Source organism: Mytilus galloprovincialis, chromosome 6, assembly GCF_965363235.1.
Source record: "Mytilus galloprovincialis chromosome 6, xbMytGall1.hap1.1, whole genome shotgun sequence".
In the NCBI taxonomy this organism is placed as follows: domain Eukaryota; kingdom Metazoa; phylum Mollusca; class Bivalvia; order Mytilida; family Mytilidae; genus Mytilus; species Mytilus galloprovincialis.
Genome location: NC_134843.1, coordinates 7,952,991 through 7,972,088, shown reverse-complemented (window position 1 = coordinate 7,972,088; position 19,098 = coordinate 7,952,991). Strand labels below are relative to the sequence as shown.

Here is a 19,098-nt window from a genome sequence, read left to right as displayed (position 1 = left end):
TATTTGGCTTATGATACACCTAAATATCAAGTCTTGAAATAGTACTTCCTACTAGTCATGCAACTGAGATCAAGACTGCAATATCAACCAGATACATCTTTATCCACTGAATAACTTTGATCCGTCGGTTAACTCTGAACTGCCGGTTAAATCTGAACCGCTGGTTAACTCAACCGCCGGTTACCATATCTATATTAATAGGGTGCAAACATTAATTTACCATTCTGCCTCTAATGAAGGTCCTTTTTGGACCAAAACCCGGCTATGAAAAATCACCAGGCGCTGTTAATTATGTGTATTGGTATATATACTATATTTTTATGCTTTTACATATTTCTCACTGAAACACATAGTTAATATGGCTTCTACTAACGAAAGCTCCATTTGGAGTTAATGTGTTTAGAGACTACTTATGTCAGTACATTTCCTATATTGCCTATATATTGGTTAATACATTGTATAAACACTGGGTACAAACCAAGAAATTGCTTATAACAAAGGTTAATTAATTGGAATAATCTGATTGGTCAGTATATTATAGTGATGAAATCAAGAGATAATATTCATAAATCATAACAATATAGACACATGCGCTGTTTCAATCATCCCAAATTCCAGAAAAAATGAATGCCACATCACAAATTCCTATGAAAATAATGTGTCTCCTCCCATATCACTATAAAATTATATATAGAATTCCTACTGATTTAACTGACTATCCCAAAGAATTAAATAGCTCTGACACAAATACCAAAGGAATCTGTCCCTCCGTACACATTAAATACATTTATAAGTGATAATATTTTCCCTTAAATTATGAAGTCTGAACACTAAGAATAAAAAAAAATCAAAAACATAAACAGTATTTAACACATAAGTAGTGCAGAATAATAAAGAATATGGGTCATCTTTATTCTGAAGTTTTAAGAGAATTCTTTTGAACTAATTAATTGACAGAATTATCATATAAAAAGTTTAAAATTCTGTGGTTTTATCGTATTTCAACAGAAAACCATAATATTAGCACCAATTGTATTGCTCCAAAAGCCTGAATGGCTCACATGGTAAAATTAATTCATTTTGATAGTTATTTTTGCCTTTCAATTTTATCATGACACAGTCTAATAAAAAAATAAAGACAACTCATTACCATAGACCAAAGAGAAAGAAATAAGCTACTATTGGCCACTTGCATTGAGTGCCTTATTTGTAGGTCTTGTATTAATGATAAATTTTACTGTTCACAGTTTACACCTATCTATTACAGATTTTGAGATAACACATGTCATATTTGGCATTAAATCCTGTAATTTAAGTTTGACAATTTGGCCATGTTGACTTAGCTTGTAGATCATATATATTTTGTTGATCTTATTTGCATTTGGAAGTTCCCTCAAACTCTTAAAGCTTTTAATAACAAAATTGCAAAAATGGATAAAAATCATCATTCAGGGGAAATAACTTCTCTAGGCAGTTATTTGAAAATTTTGGCCATGATTGATTTTCAAATCAAATTGCGATAAACATTTATGATTTTTCACTGTTTCTGTTCATCTATTATAGTTTGTGAAAAACTTGAAAAATAGGAAAGAGGAGAAGATATTTTTTTAAAGTTCATAAAGCTCACTTGGCCATTTAGCCATATGAGCTAAAAAGGGTGAGACAAATCAAAATGATGAGAACAGTTATTTAACCGCAAAAACTCCCCATGTAGAAGCTTAACTTAAAAATTAATTATGACATTTTTATTTTTAACTTCTGAATGACTAGGTGTTTATATAATTAATGCAGAAATGTAACTGTTATCAAAATCACAATTTTAAAGCACTTTTATGCCATACTCTGGATGATCGTTATAATAATACATACTGGTATATACCCATTTAAAGATTTTAGAGCTTGAACTTCAACTAATTATAAGCCTTCAAACCATCTTGCTTTTCTAATGCTTCTTTCATTTTATGTTTATTGCCTAACACTTTCCATACATCTGCTAAAAGATGAAATGCTGATGGAGTAGCTAAACTATTACAAACAGAGTCAAACTGGTCAATATACTCCTGAAAATATTCAGGCTGACCTTGATAGAGGTAACATTTATATAGATTATACAAAGCGTTAGATAAATTAGCTGATAATCCAGTAACATAGGCTTGCACAAGATAATCAACTGTAGTATCCATTCCTTGTCTGAATTGATGACCTTGTAAAATTTCTGCCATGATTGAATCAGTATCATTCAAAATGGTCGTCATCATTTTAATCATTCCTCTATAATAGTGAGCAGCCAGGCGATATTCACCCTCAGTCAATAAAAATGCACACAGTTGTATAAGAAAAAAAATATCATGCAACGACTTGTAATCATATTCATAACGATAAGACTGAAGTACAATGTTCGGTACTGACACATCATCAAGGTCACCTGGAGGACAATCTCTCATCATATCAGAGATTTTCTTGAAAGGGTTGCTATGTATAAATGATGGCAAAGTATTTTCTTTCTTGTAAAGATCTACAAAGAAACAAAGCCACCAAACTTGATAAAAATGCAGTCCAGATTGTCCAGTTGCTTCTTTAATGAATCCTTCGAGTGTTAAATCCCCATACGGATGACCACTGCCATCACTACAGCACGGAAGTTCCTGGAGCATTCTATATCCAGTGGTCACAGCAGCTACAGCTTGACGGAACTTCATCAGGCTTAGAGATGTGACCGCAATCTTAGAGTATGCGGGTATAAATGTATTGAGCATTGAATCATGAATATTGTTATGATCGGACAGGTGATTTAAATCATCAATAATCTGATCAGTGGCATATGTTGTCATAAGACCATGACTTTCTGCCATCAGAATAACAGACATGATGGGAAATTCACGCACAACATTTACTTTTTCGATCAACTTATACAACACACTGCCATCTAAATGTGAAATGATGTTGTTTTCAGGAATGAAGTAATGGGGTAATTTTCTTTCCTTTAAGCTTAACAGTAAAGTTTCTATCAAATACAATACACAGGCTGATGGACAAACCTCCCATTGTTGACTAGGAATCACTTCTAATGTGTACAGGAAAATGGTCTTAAGAACAAAAGTCGATAACTCTTTTCTCCAACCTGTATGATAGTCTATTAACAGTTTGAACACATGAAAGCAATATTTCTTATCTTTTGATAAATTATCTTTCAGAAGGAATTTCTCAGGGAATGAAAAATCAAACATCCATTCGATGTCGGGTTTTGTACTGCATAAATGACCTATAGGTGTAAGAACACATGGCACTTTGATTGTCTTTTTAACTAATGTTATGTCGGGCCAACCGCTTGGCCTTTTTCTTGAAATCCATTCACTTGCTTCTTTTGGCCACCTTGGACATTTTCCATAATACCACTTATAATTAGCTAATTTTTGGAAAGGTAAATATGGACTTTTAGAATGCGGTATATTAATTTTCTTTGGATCAGTCTGAAAGTAGACATTTGAAAGGTAATATGATCCATCAACTTTCTTAAAATACTTTTTTGACTGATTTATTCCTTGTTTCAACAATGCATATCCTGGGGTACTATTTTCAGAGTCAATTACGATACCTTCACCATTTGATTCCGTTAAGTTCTCTTTATATACCAAAGGGAAAGTACCTTTCTGCTGATACAAATTTGGTAAATTAGTTGCTTTAATTGTGTTTAGGCTTTCGTTTCCCATTGATCGACCGTGTTCAGGACTTATTGAATATAAGTTTACAGAAAGACCTTCTTCAACACTGCCTGCTATCTCAAAGACTTTGGTGGTTGCACTAGTCACTAAATAATCTCGACCACCATGATAGCGATATGGGGTATAAATATTGCTTTCTGGCAGTACATTTTCTATAATGAAATTCAAGTGAAAAACTGGAACATGACTGTATTCATCAGTGAACTGGTAACTGCAATCTGAAACACAGAAATTTAAAGATTTACATAAAATAAATGAGTATATGCCCTTATAATATATGCCATTGGCAGCTGAATTTTAATTGGTGAACAGAACAGTATGTTGTTGTTTGTTTATATCCTGTATGAATAAAATGAGATGTTGATATACATATTTTCCATAGAAACTGAACGAAAAAAACCTACCAGAAGACATCTTGAGGATAACAATTGAATATATTATATAGACATCAACAGTAGACAGTTGTCTATAACATGTTCAGATCTAAATCATACAGGGGCTATAAAAACTGTGAATAAAATTAATAAAAAAAATAAAAGATCTGTAAGACACATTTAATATTCGAACATAATATATGATACAAACAATCTAAAAAAAACAATGATTTAACTTAGTCTTTTTCTTTTTTTTTTTTGGGGGGGGGGGGATACATAAACAAAATACCGGTACAACTAGATATCATTGAGATGGGAGCCATCTCTGTGGGCCCCGCTGTGAATAATGTGCATTCAAAAATTGTATCTTTACCATAGGACATGGGTTTGTCAACTGAAATCAAAGTTTTTGACCTTGACCTTTGACCTAGGAAGTTGTAAATAAATTATGACACACCCTTTGGTGTTGGTTTATAAACATGTCAAGTATAAACTTTGAAATGATAACGGTTCTCAAGATATAGAGCGGACACGATCTTTACCATAGGACATGGGGTTGTCAACTGAAACCAAAGTTTTTGACCTTGACCTTTGACCTAGGAAGTTGCACATAAATTATGACACACCCTTTGGTGTTGGTTTATATACATGTCAAGTATAAACTTTGAAATGATAACGGTTCTCAAGATATAGAGCGGACACAATCTTTACCATAGGACATGGGGTTGTCAACTGAAACCAAAGTTTTTGACCTTGAACTTTGCCCTAGGCAGTCGTTCATAAATTATGACACACCCTCTGGTGTTGGTTCATATACATGTCAAGTATAAACTTTGAAATCATAACGTTTCTCAAGATATAGAGCGGACACGATCTTCACCACAGGACACAGGGTTGTCAACTGAAACCAAAGTTTTTTTACCTTGACCTTTGACCTAGGAAGTTGTACATACATCATGACACGCCCTCTGGTGGTGGTTAATAAACATGTAAAGTATAAAGTATGAAATCATAATGGTTCTCTAGATATGGAGCGGACACAAAGTGTTACGGACGGACGGACGGATGGACGGACAGACTGATCACTATAGGGGACCCGCGCCCGTAGAAAGATAATTATATCTAAAATTGTCAACACAAGAAGGTTATTTCTCTGAGGGAGCAGCCTTTATCAAAGTTAAATAATTTTTAGAAATGATAATTTTTGATATTTATCTCTTCTAAGGGGCCACAATTGTTTTATTATAATGAGCTAACAGTAAACGGGCCCTTCTAACCATTGAAAAGAAACTGACCTTACTGTATAGTAACAAACACTTTTTTATTTTTATCTAACTTTGTTATGTTTTACACAAAAAAATTTGAACCATTGAGGTATATTTTCCAAAAATTAAGAAATGACTTCGAAATGTCATGCGATATTAACCAGAAGCAGTTGATATAAAACAGAAGCAGTTGATATAAACTGGAAGTAGTTGATAACAAAAGTCATATCACACGGCTAAGGCAATTCTTCAAGTTTAATACAAATAAGTTTTGTCATGGGGTACAATGATACCATTATTTTCCATAAGTATATGATAAAACTGTTTATTACATATGTAAAATATAATAATATCCCATAATTTACCATGCGTTGCATGTGCAGGAGCCTATTTTGTCCAGAATAGAACTAGTATACAGTTAGCAAAGGGAAACAACCTGTGTAAAAGGTCTGTTTTAATATAATGATCAAATCTGGACTACAGTAATATACTTCTGCCAGACTGACATATAAAAAAGAAGATGTGGTATGATTGCCAATGAGACAACTCACCACAAGAGACCAAAATGACACTGAAATTAACAACTATAGGTCACTGTACGGCCTTCAACAATAAGCAAAGCCCATACCACATAGTCAGCTATAAAAGGCCCTGAAATGACAATGTAAAACAATTCAAACAAGAAAACTAACGGCCTTATTTATATAAAAAAATGAACAAAAAACAAATTTGTAACACATCAACAAATGTACATCTTACAATCATTTCCATTCACCAAATATAACTAATGTACAGCTTACATTACCTGTGAATCAAACCAATTCAAAAACTTTAACCTTGATATAAACTGATCCATGAAAGTAGGTTGAGGTCAGGTGAAACCTGTTTGAGGGACATGTTGAACTTGCAAGGAACCTATATACTAAATATTGTTAGCCTATTACCCATAATGAATGAAAAAATCATATGACAAAAAAAATGAACTTAATGTTCAACCATTGGCAAATGACCACTTTGTCCTTCAGGTCAGGTGATTTAATAATGCATTCATGAAAAAGATATGAAGCCTCTCCATCATCTACTCCCTGAAATATATAGTTTAATTCAAAAAGTGTATGCAGCTGCCAATGTATGATAATAATCCCTATGTCTTGCATTCTGCAACTTTGGTCATGTTTCTAATATTTGCCATTTTTCTTAAAACAAATATTTTGATTCACATTCAGAAAAAGATAAACAATCCACATGCATCTTTTATAATCTACAATTTTAAGCTTGTAAGTTTAAATCATATAAATGTACATACTTATTAGTTTACTTGGTCTACATGGTGGCGTAAATTTTTCCATTTGCAGTGACTCCTCTTCAATAATCTCTTGGTTGTCTTTAGCTGCATTATTGATCTTCTGTTCCGATTGGATTTTTCTTGTCTCTGAATTTTAACCAAAACCAAATACTATAGAGACACAGTTCTAATAAGATATTTTTTTTATGAAAGTGCTTGAAACTTAAATAGGATACAGCATGACTTATATCTGGTAAATGATGGCATAAAGGCGTGTGAAAGTTGACAATATTTTACGGTGACATACATGATTCGAATAAAGGGCTGCGCTTAGGCGCATGATACGCCCGTTGCTCTTTTAACTTGTCTTTTATGCTTTAAATGAATTTATATGATCAACTAGAAATAGTGTGAGCCCTGTCAAATACAAATAATAAATAAAAATGCACAAAAAAATTGGCACTATTAAGGCTACCTCAAATTTAACTAAGTTTGTTTTCTTAATTTTTCATCCATACATAAAATTTTGTGAAAGTGTTAGTTATAGTCCCAAAATTGGAAAAATCCCCCCTTTTTTAAGCATAAAAATTCATAACACGGAAATGTAAAATCTGAAATTTATAAAAATTGAAAGGGAGCTTACATTAATAGATATAAACAATTCACCAAAGTTTCATGGACATTGGTGAAAGCCTTTTTGAGTTATTGTCCGAAGTGTTAAAAATCACCCTTTTTTTATGAATAAAGCCCCATAAATCCAAAACTTAAAATCTGAAATTTATAAAAATTGAAAGGGAGCTTACATCAATAGATATAAACAATTCACCAAAGTTTCATGGACATTGGTGAAAGCCTTTTTGGGTTATTGTCCTAAGTGTTAAAAATCACCCTTTTTTATGAATAAAGCCCCATAAATCCAAAACTTAAAATCTGAAATTTATAAAAATTGAAAGGGAGCTTACATCAATAGATATAAACAATTCACCAAAGTTTCATGGACATTGGTGAAAGCCTTTTTGAGAAATTGTCCGAAGTGTTAAAAATCCCCCTTTATTTATGTATAAAGCCCCATAAATCCAAAACTTAAAATCTGAAATTAAAAAAAAACGAAAGGGAGCTTACATCAATAGATATAAACAATTCACCAGATATAAACAATTCACCAAAGTTTCATGGACATTGGTGAAAGCCTTTTTGAGTTATTGTCCGAAGTGTTGAAAATCCCCCCTTTTTTATGAATAAAGCCCCATAAATCCAAAACTTAAAATCTGAAATTAAAAAAAAACGAAAGGGAGCTTACGTCAATAGATATAAACAATTCACCAAAGTTTCATGGACATTGGTGAAAGCCTTTTTGAGTTATTGTCCGAAGTGTTGAAAATTCCCCCTTTTTTTATGAATAAAGCCCCATAAATCAAAAACTTATCTGAAATTAAAAAAAAACGAAAGGGAGCTTACGTCAATAGATATAAACAATTCACTTAAGTTTCATGGAAATTGATGAAGGTGTTTTTGAGTTATTGTCCGAAGTGTTGACGACGGACGGACAGACGGACGGACGGACAACGGTATACCATAATACGTCCCGTCCCGGGCGTATAAAAATGGCTTATTATATATATTATTCATCGTGATGCCTCAAACCTCATTAAAACTACAAAATATCTAAATAAGCAGCTGCGCCTTGAGCCCATGATACAACTGATGCTTTTTTTTAAAAGAATAAAGTTCAATTACTACAAAACCTAAAATCGAAATATTATAAAAATCGAAATGGAGCTTACATCAATCATGTCAATAGATATAAACAATTCACCAAAAATTTCATGAAAACTGCTGAAATCATTTTTGAGTTATTGTCAGAAAACTAGAAAATGCCCCCTTTTTTAATAAAATAAAACAGAAACATAAAATTTTAAAATTCTAAAAATTGTAAGGGAGCTCATGTCAATAGATATAAACAACTCACCTAAGTTTCTTGCAAATTAGTGAGAGCATTTTTAAGTAATTGTCTGACATGTTGTGGATGGACGGACAGCCGGAACATACATAAAAGTGGTATACAATATTACGTCCCATAAATGGGCGTATAAAAATGCGCCAAAATGCCTTTACAGGTCAAATTCAACAATTTTAGCATATTAAAGACCTAATTATAGTGACATTATGATCACAACTAAACTGAAGTTGCCAGGTTACATATTACTTTATTCATTAATCAGCAAAACTGACATAAAATTACATACCTAATAAATCCTTTAATAAATTAACATAATAAAATATTCCTACCTTTATACCACTTTTCATGCCAGCCTTTTGGTCTTAAGCTGTAGTAATGCTGATCATTCACATGACCCAAATATATCTTTTTGACCTTGGATGCACCTTGAGGTGTAATGGTTGTCTGATTGTGTGAATCACCAAATGTACTAATGATGCAAATCTCTCTATCAATAACCTCAGCTAATCCTCTTCAATAAAAAATTAAATGTTTAATATATTTAAAGACATCTTTTGTTTATTTTTGTAAGCGTATAAGCAAAGTGAAATAGGTACAACTATTACAGAATGTCATACTGAAGGGTTTGATTAAATCATAACCAAAGGCAAAGTTTGGTACCTGAATAGCATGCAATGACTATGATACCTGCTAACCCGAAGTAGTTTTTTGTATGAAGAATTTGAAAGAGTAAAAAAACTCTGATCTCAGTATCGATCAGCATATCGCCTTTGAATGTTTCAGGACACTTACTTTTATTATTTAGGTGAATATATTAAATGATAGCATTGCACTGAATGTCAGTACATGTATTACAGTATAATAAAGGAATCAACTTTCAGTATAAACTGATCTTCCAATAGTCCATTTGCCAATTCCCTTTATTGACCCTTTAATTAGAGACTTTTTTTTAGTAATATCTCCCTTTTGAGATGACATTAATTTTTATAAACAATGGAGACCTAGCAGAAAGAGTAAATTTACTTGTGCGTAATGTTAGTAATCTTTAAGGTTTTGAAATCTTTTATTACATTAATTTGTTGTTTACGACTTACGACATCAGAAATTATTTTTCATGAAAAATTATTTAAACCGCCTATACATCATACTTTGCATTGGCAACAGCCAATATTGTTCGGTATAGAACCAGTTTAAGATTGACAAAGGGAAGTAATTTGTTTAAAAAGTGTGTACTAACAGAATCAGATTTGTAATAAGCAAATGGACTATTCTTCTGCCAAAAATATTTTGACCGATCTTATGTCCCTTGACATTCTCGCTACAAGTCTATAACCTTAGAATTATATATTATCTGAAGTCAAAACATCATTGAGTTTCAAACTGTCCTATCATAATCTTCCTAGCTATAGGTTACAGTGATATTGTTGGCTTTTTTTAAAACTAATTCTACCCTTTTTTATTGGGAAAATATGCACAATTTTCATCAAATTGGGAAAAGGATAAACCATGAATTTGACTGAAACTTCATTTTACATACCCCCCTCTTCAAGAGTCAAACCCTGCTTTGAAATAAGACCCCTTTTTGCCAGTGATGATACATAAATAGACCCTCAAATCTGCACATATAGCAATTTTAGACATGAACAAGAATCACAGTGTCCATAGTACATGAATGCCCCACTCGCACTATCATTTTCTGTGTTCAGTGGACCGTGAAATTGGGGTCAAAACTTTAATTTGGAATTAAAATTAGAAAGATCATATCATAGGGAACATATGTACTAAGTTTCAAGTTGATGTAACTTTAACTTCATCAAAAACTACCTTGACCAAAAACTTTAACCTGAACTTCGCACTATCATTTTCTATGTTCAGTGGACCCTGAAATTGGGGTCAAAACTATAATTTGGCATTAAAATTTAAAAGATCATATCATGGGGAACAAGTGTACTAAGTTTCAAGTTGATTGGACTTCAACTTCTTCAAAAACTACCTTGACCAAAAACTTTAACCTGAAGCGGACAGACGAACGGAGGCACAGACCAGAAAACATAATGCCCCTCTACTATCGTAGGTGGGGCATAAAAATGCATAAATGAGTGTTTTTTAGTGTGTATCCATGCACAATTACTACTGAGACTGCAGTTTGGGAAAAAAGTTGTCATTTTGGGAATAATTTTAAGCCATTTTTTAATATCCCTGGGTTTAATTAAGTTCAGTCAGAATTTTTCACCCATCACCCCTTTACATTTTCTCTCTAAGTTAAACTAATTAGTTCTGTCGTGATTTTCCACTCACACTGTCTGACAAAAACCTGTTACAATCTCCCAAGTTAAACTTAATATATTATTACCAGAATGGTGCACTTATCCACCCTCCTCTTTTTACATTATCCTCCTTAAATTGTCCCTAACTTCTTAGGCACTCTTCTAAAGTTTACCTGAGTACAATCTGGTCTCCCCATTCACCATCTTTAGACATTCTTCTCAAGAACTCTTCCCATGATTCATCTGCAGCCACAAAAAAATCTTCAAGATGAGTACCGTCATTCTGAAGAGGATTATTACGAAGATATTCTACGGCCATCTGTCTGATACCGTTACATGTCATGGTTATGACCCCCTGCATTCTTAGCTGGTCAATGATTGCTCTGAACATACAATTTCCATCAGGGACAACATCATGCATTTCTAACCCTTCCGTTCTTACCAACTCGTAAAGCATATGTTGATTCTTTGTAAACTGGTTACAATTGCAACATACTGAAAGAATAAAACAATTGTATTTCTTACTTAAAAATATATATAGGCCAAAAATAAGTGTTTCATTAATATCTAATGGTTATTTTATTGTAAATGGCATGTTGTCTTTCAGTATGACAATTTTACATACAACTAATAACATAATTAACTTTTGTCAAATTGGTGAAAGTAAGCTATTCTAATCTCATTAATTTTTTTTTTAATTTATCCTACACAAAGTCAGAAATCAATTATGATCATTTTTCATGTTTTTCTTCATGCAGAAACCATTCTATCAACTTTTCATGCTGGATCAAAATAATTTTTTAGACACAAGCTGCATGAGTATTCGACATGCTAAGATAAATTTGAGAATGAAAATGGGGAATGTGTTAAATAGACAACAACCTGACCAAAGAGCATACCACCACTCTTAAACCTAAGAATTTGATTGAAACAGAAACAATAAAAAATACAGATATGTGGTATAATTGCCACTGCTACATGTGCAACTATCCTAGAAGATTTGTTTGTCCACATGCTTTAGATTTATACAGTATGAACAGAAAACAATGGTGGTTATTTACAGAAGAAAATCAAGACACATGTATCAATCAACATTTATGAATATACAAGCATTGCCAACATTTCTACAAAAAGACAAATGCAAGAAGATAACATTGAATAAAAGCCCAATCTCTTTTTATAATATACAATATGACTTGTTTTAATACTTTCTAACATGTAAAAACTTGCTTTTTTCTAAAAGACATTCATCCTGTGCAACATGGATTTTAAAATACTTACTACATAATTTTTAAGAGATATTTTTTTTTTAGCTCATTGTTAAGTGAAAGCACGATCAAGAACAGTTCATTTTGCTCATAAGCTTTTGTTTGTCAATACAATTTGTTTACTTACAACAATGTGGTCCTGAAAAAATAAATTCATGTAAAACTACAAAAATGTTGATGAAAGCTGTCAGGCCATATACCTTATAGTGGTTTATTTCTGCAGGGTGTAAATTTTCTCTTATTTTCACCAATTTAAAAGTGCACATGCAAAGGTATTGATAAAAGTTTTGATTCTGCCAAAATAATAAGCACCACAATATTTGATATACCTTATTTAATGAAAATCGTGGAATTTTACAACCGTGAAAATATTCTATATGGTATATCACCTTGTTCTTAGATAGATTTTGCAAGAATGGCTGCTCATACTTACACTAAATATCAAAAAAATACTGCACTTGATGAATAACAATATTTGTTGATATGTGGCTAGGGCTTAAAATTACGAATTATCATTCTTGAACAAAAGCAAATTTTTAGTTACTTAAATAGGATATAATGAAGCAATCAAAAGAAACCCTTGAAAGACGCTTCTTTTCCTACCTACTATCAATAGCATGAAACATCATAATAAAATTTATGAAGTTCTTAAAATACAGAGGTAACACCTATGTAGGGCTGGTTTACAGGACTGCAAAATCAAATTATATGCTGCTGACATGGACTTTTGACCTAGAGAATCCAACATTACTCCTGATACACTACCTATTGGTAAAGAATAAACAGCACATCAGCATTCAAATATATAGCAAATACCTATATTGTGAAAGATCCATTGATTATAGACAAATTTAAGAATTACTCTCAAATTTCAAATTGTGCAAAGGCTGTAAAATTCATGTTCTCCAGTTTGACTCAAATTTTCATATTTGATTTAAACCATATCAAAACTATATCCAATTAGGTAAATATATGAGTAACCCATCTCCAGCTAAAGGGTTAAATTAGGTCACATGAATTCAGATCCAATGAGGTCTAATTATTCACTTGCAAGTGAATAATTCATCAGTGATGTTTCCAAACTTAATTTGACAAAATTTAACCAAACTAGCTGCTTAACCCAAATTATCATCTCAATTTTTCACTTTCATTATTGATTGAACAAAAAATCTTGTATCTAATGCCTATTTAACTTTACCTTGCAAGTCATATGCATATTAATATTGTAATTGTTATATGAAATGAGACCCTATTACTAATGTTACCATGGTGTTTTGCTACAGCTGCAGGACAATGGTGCATGTGTTCTTCAAATAGAGTCTGAGGGTCTGTAGGTAGTGAAGCAGCACTTAAATTTTCAAAAGGGGCATGACAATCCTCTGGGTCATACAAGCCAGGCAAATCCTCCATCTCAGGACCACACTCTAAAAACAATTGAAAAAGAATAATTAGTTTATAATTATATAATTATTATTCATAATATATGGATAATTTAGCAGATCAAGCAGAAGAAGCGACTAATAAAAGAGAGTAAGGCAACCTCTACAAAGTTACCAACATTATCTGTGGAAAAGGCAAGTCATCACCTAACATCCCAGTGAAAGAAAAACAGGGAAATTTACTAACATCAGAAAAGGAGCAAGAAAAAAGATGGGCAGAACACTTCAGTGAAATTTTGAACAGACCATCTCCAAAAGAACTACCTACTATTCCAGAGCCTAGCATTGAACTGGAAATAAGTATTGAACCACCTACCATATCTGAAATTACAGCAGCAATCAAGACTCTAAAGAATGGAAAAGCTCCTGGTTCAGATAATCTGAATGCAGAACTGTTCAAAACTGATCCCATCTTAGCAGCCAATACCCTCCAACCATAATTTTCCATAAGATCTGGAAAGAAGTTATAGTACCAACAGAATGGGATAAAGGTATTATCATCCGAATACCTAAAAAGGGTGCTTTAAATGATTGCAATAACTGGCATGGAATCACTCTTACATCTATTCCTAGCAAGATCATGGCCAACATTATTATAAAAAGAATATCCAAAGCAATCAACAGTTTACTAAGAAAGGAGCAAGCAAGATTTCACAAGGGAAAAGGCTGTGTTGACCAGATTTTCATCCTGAGAAATATCATTGAACAATGCACAGAATGGCAGCGGCAACTCTACATCAATTTCATCGACTTTGAAAAAGCATTTGATAGCATTCATAGGGAAACCCTTTGGAAAATCATACAACTTTATGGCATCCCACAACACCTGATCAATCTAATCAAGGCTTTTTATGAAAATTTCAAATGTACAGTCGGAGGTGAACAACTTTATTTCCCAATTAAAACTGGAGTAAGACAAGGATGTGTAATGTCATCTACACTATTTATAATAGCCATTGACTGGGTGATGCGACAAACAACTGAGGATATCCCAAGAAGCATAAGATGGGGAACTTTCACCATTCTTGAAGATTTGGACTTTGCTGACGACATTGCCATGCTATTGCACACTCACCAACTTATCCAGGAAAAGTCCAGTCGAATAGAAAAGTATGCAGGACAGATAGGTCTCAAAATAAACACTAAGAAAACTGAAGAAATGAGTTTAAACACTTACAACCCAGAACCAATTATAATAAACGGGAAACCATTACCACAGACCGATACCTTCACTTACCTAGGAAGTACTGTAAGATCAGATGACAGAACGAACACGGACATCAAACAAAGACTGTCAAAAGCTAGAGCTGCATTTCCTGTTGTATGGTTCTATATATGTTGGCAAATGACAGAGGCAGACCAACAAAAGCTCTCTACATTACATACCAAGAGTCTGAGGAGAATCCTAAGGATATGTTGGCTACCAAAAAATCACCAACCAGAACCTCCTCAATAAATGAAAACAGGAAGAGATCAGCATACTCATTAGCAGGAGAAGATGGAGATGGATTGGCCATGTCTTACGTAAATGCCCTGAAGAACTTACAAAAACAGCAATGTTCTGGACCCCAGAGGGAAATAGACGCAGAGGACGACCTAAAATAACATGGCGGCACACAGTTGAGTCTGAGATGGCAAATTTCCAATATACTTGGGGGAGCTTGAAAAAGATGGCACAAAACAGACAGATGTGGAGAAACTTTGTTGCTGACCCACAGGCCAATGGGCATAATTGGAAGTAAGTAAAAGTAAAATAATTAGTTTATAACCCTCCCTAGATAAATAACCAAATTTCTCACATTTATATTATGTATATCATGTAATAAAGGCTGTTCCATTTTAACATACACGTTCAGTGTGAAGATTGTACTTTAATCTTTAACGGTTTATTTTTGACTTGGATGGAGAGGTGCTTCATTGGCACTCATACCACACCTTCTTATATCTATATATGAGTCCCAATGACAGCTTTTCAAAATACGAAACTGTGGAAGATTGTCATATATTGTCATATATTATTTTTTGTAATGTCAAAATGTAAGCAAAAATTTTGAAATTATCTTTAATAATAACTAGGTGGTTTTCTCCATTCACAGAGTCATTGCCACTGGAATTAAACTAAGAAGAAATGTAAACGGTAGGATACCTATAATTACTTTTAACTTTATCATTTGAACTAAGGTGAATAGTTGTCTCGTTGTCAATAACGGCACATCACCTCATTTTCATAAGCATATCAAAATAAAAATAGTTTAGGTAAAAGAACATATAAACTACAGCTATAACTTAGTATAAGTATAAACTACCTGGACCAAAGATATCATCCGGTGGATCATCAAAGTCATCCATTTCATTACTGAGGAAGGTGTTGCTCTGCTGAATCTTGTAGGGAAAAGTATCATCCTCACTACTGTCTGACTTATTCAGCTCTGTTCTAGAACCTGGGGAACTGTCTTTTTCAGATGAGAATTTTCTCTGACTAGATCTTAAAGTTTTAAAATCCTCTGCAGACTTTTTTGTAGTTGCACCTTCATTCTGTACATCACTAGTGAAAGACTGACTAAATCCTGGGTTACTGTCTTTATCAAGGTCTGACTTAGTATTTCCGCGGGTAGGAAGTGACTGACTGCATTCTGGCTTCTTTTGTTCGAAAATTTCTGATGATATATGAGAACTAAAATCAATCGAAATGCTCAATTTATTTTCATCTGGAATGACTCTATTAATACTACCTGTGTCTCTGATTTCAACTGATTCATCTTCTTCAGTAGAATTATCATTGTTCAAATGATTGACACTTTCAATTACTGACTTTTCAGGTGTTTTCAAAGATGCATCATTTTCATTTTTCTCATCTTCATCAACAGAAATTGATAACTGAAACACCATTCTGGGTGGTTTCGGAGGTGGTTTTGATTGTTTTGGCGAAAATTTTAAATCTTTGCTTTGTTTCTTAGTATTCTCATTTTCATTCTTGTCTAATGGTCTCGATTTCCTGTCAAACCAATTAGGAAAAGCTTCATTTAAAAATTTCAATGTAGGAGATGACTCAAAATCTTTATTTCTTTTTTTATAAGAGTCTTCATCAGCTGATAATGGAAATGGACGTTTATCATCACCTTTACCTCCAAAAAACATTAATGAAAGAAAAGGAAATGAAAATTTTTCTTCTGATGCTTTATATGATTTCATCATTTCAAAGTCATTGATCATTCTTTTTTCCGGAGGGTCTTCCTCTTTTAGTCTATCTTCCCTTGTTAGTCTATCTATCATGTTTAAAGCACAGTTTCTTCTACCGCAGCGACAAGAACTATTGTTTTCTCTCTTCTCTTTATCATCCCCGTTATTTTCAAAGACCTCTTGCACCTGTAAACAGTTCTTTGTTGGCATTGACTGATGTTTTCCATCTTTTCTGATATCATTGTGATCTGTCACGATATTATCTTCTAGGATTTGATTTTGACAACCACCATTCCCTTCCTTATAACGAGGTTTCCAAACATCAGAAAGGAAACTGGAAGAATTCTCAATCTTTTTCTGGAATATGTCTTTCAATGGCATATTGTTTCTTGGTAATCTTGATGATAAATCTACAAAAGGAAATTTGATTTATTAAATTATAGTTTATACACGACACAATGTATCTTCTATCTCAGAATTTTCAAGCCTCTGTCAATCTATTTTTAGACTATATTATTGTTTGCACCTAGAGGGATATATGTTTTATGACCTCATTATCAGATGAACGAACTTACCATCACTTGTAACATATGTTTTTTAATCAGTTATCCCACCCACCGTCCCCAGCTACACCATCTGGGTTTCAAATAATATACTTGTATCTTACCAGTATGTATTAATTCCATCAGCATCAATCAAAGGTTCAATTATATAACTTGAAATTATTTTCAAAAATCTATCAGTTCCGTTAACCACATAGGATGATTAACTACATTCATGAAAAACCTGTTTCAAACTCATTGTTAGTTCAAAAGATAGTAAAAAAATCCCTATAAAAAAATACAGACTCTATTGTTATCTCAAAGTTGATTGTACTGAAAAATAGTTTGAGATAACAGGAATTTCGAGATATCTCAAATTTTTAAATGGAATTCAGAGTTTGAGAATATATTCAACTTATTAGGAAAAAGCAAGACTCACTGTTTTAAAAACAATTGAAATGTTTATCTCTCAAAAACAAGTACATCGATACATGACGCATATATATTTTTTTATTACCTCTTGTGCAAAAAGTCTTTCACTAGTATATATATATCAATTGTTTTAGAACTATTTTAAAACGACATTTGAACTTCCTTATCCTAGCATTTTATCTAAATGATATTGGTAATTTTCATAAGTAAACCTTCCTGTTTCTTCTAAACTTTACAGATCCTTGATTGACACATGGTCCTTTTTAGGAATATATATAGATATATATATACTAGTTTTTCAAAGTAAAATAGCATGAGGATGACTAAGTTTCCAAGTATGAATTTAACAAACGACATCAAAAATAGATTCTCCCAAGAGCATGTATATGCATATGTAAAGTCCAAATCTTTGAATTATTTTGTTTATGAAATTGTTTTTTAAGATACACATAATTTAAAAATTGTACGTTTTTTATAATCTTAGTTCATTGAAACTTCATTCATATGTTTCAGAGTTTAGTGTTACGTCCATTTCCACTGAACTACTCACTGTACACCTTTTTTTTAAGGGCCAGCTATACCCTCTTGGGGTGCAGGAATTCCAGCTGTGTTGAAGACCCATTGGTGGCCTTATGATGTTTTCTGCTCTTTGTTCGGGTTGTTGTCTCTTTGAAACATTTCCCACTTCCATTCTCAATTCTATTATTTATTATTAACTGCACATACTCCCACATTTACTAGATAATAAGTATTGCCTCTTGCTTTTCACAAACTATTTACCCCAGAATTGTGTCACGCCATGTAATTCAATAATAAAAAGGAAACAAGCATTATACTATGTCAGGTAGAAACTGGACTGACTAAAAATAAATACCTCTCTCTATGCTCTGTAATTTGGAATGCAAAATAATGTAACGTTACAGATTAAGTTTTTTTTTTATTCACTTTAATAAAGAGGAGGGAAATTTGATGAACAGTTTTATGCATTAAATTCCCCAAAATTAGATATATATAATTTGTAAATATATAAATTTATTTGTTCATCAATAAAAGTTAAACATTTTTTTTTAACTTTTTTTTAACCAATTTGAAGAAAACAATTGATAGAACTAAAAAACACATGTTACTTAAATTGCATAAAAATTTTCAACAGATATAATAATCAATGGCACAATATCAACTGATAAGATAAAGACAGGAAAATTTTATGTGAAATACCTATTAGTTATTATCCCATTTATCAGGACAAGTTTTTGACCTGAAGGACAGAGGTCGATCATGGCTAAAAATTTAACAGAAGTTATGACCTATTGTCAAATGGACATTATAAATGCACATCTGAATGCTTACAGTTGTATATATAC

The 19,098-nt window shown here is 32.6% G+C and overlaps 1 protein-coding gene across 1 annotated transcript in view; it reads right to left on the bottom strand.

Moving 5' to 3' along the window:
• Window positions 1-266: 266 nt before the first annotated feature.
• Window positions 267-19,098, bottom strand: part of LOC143078842 (uncharacterized) — a 35,806-nt gene continuing 16,974 nt past the window's right edge. The window contains exons 3-8 of the mRNA XM_076253837.1: window positions 15,887-17,170; window positions 13,407-13,565; window positions 11,047-11,368; window positions 8,936-9,117; window positions 6,668-6,793; window positions 267-3,940 (exon numbers count right to left, since the gene is read on the bottom strand). Coding sequence (XP_076109952.1) covers window positions 1,911-3,940; window positions 6,668-6,793; window positions 8,936-9,117; window positions 11,047-11,368; window positions 13,407-13,565; window positions 15,887-17,170 — 4,103 coding nt within the window. The 3' untranslated portion in view covers window positions 267-1,910. The remainder of the gene's footprint in view (window positions 3,941-6,667; window positions 6,794-8,935; window positions 9,118-11,046; window positions 11,369-13,406; window positions 13,566-15,886; window positions 17,171-19,098) is intronic.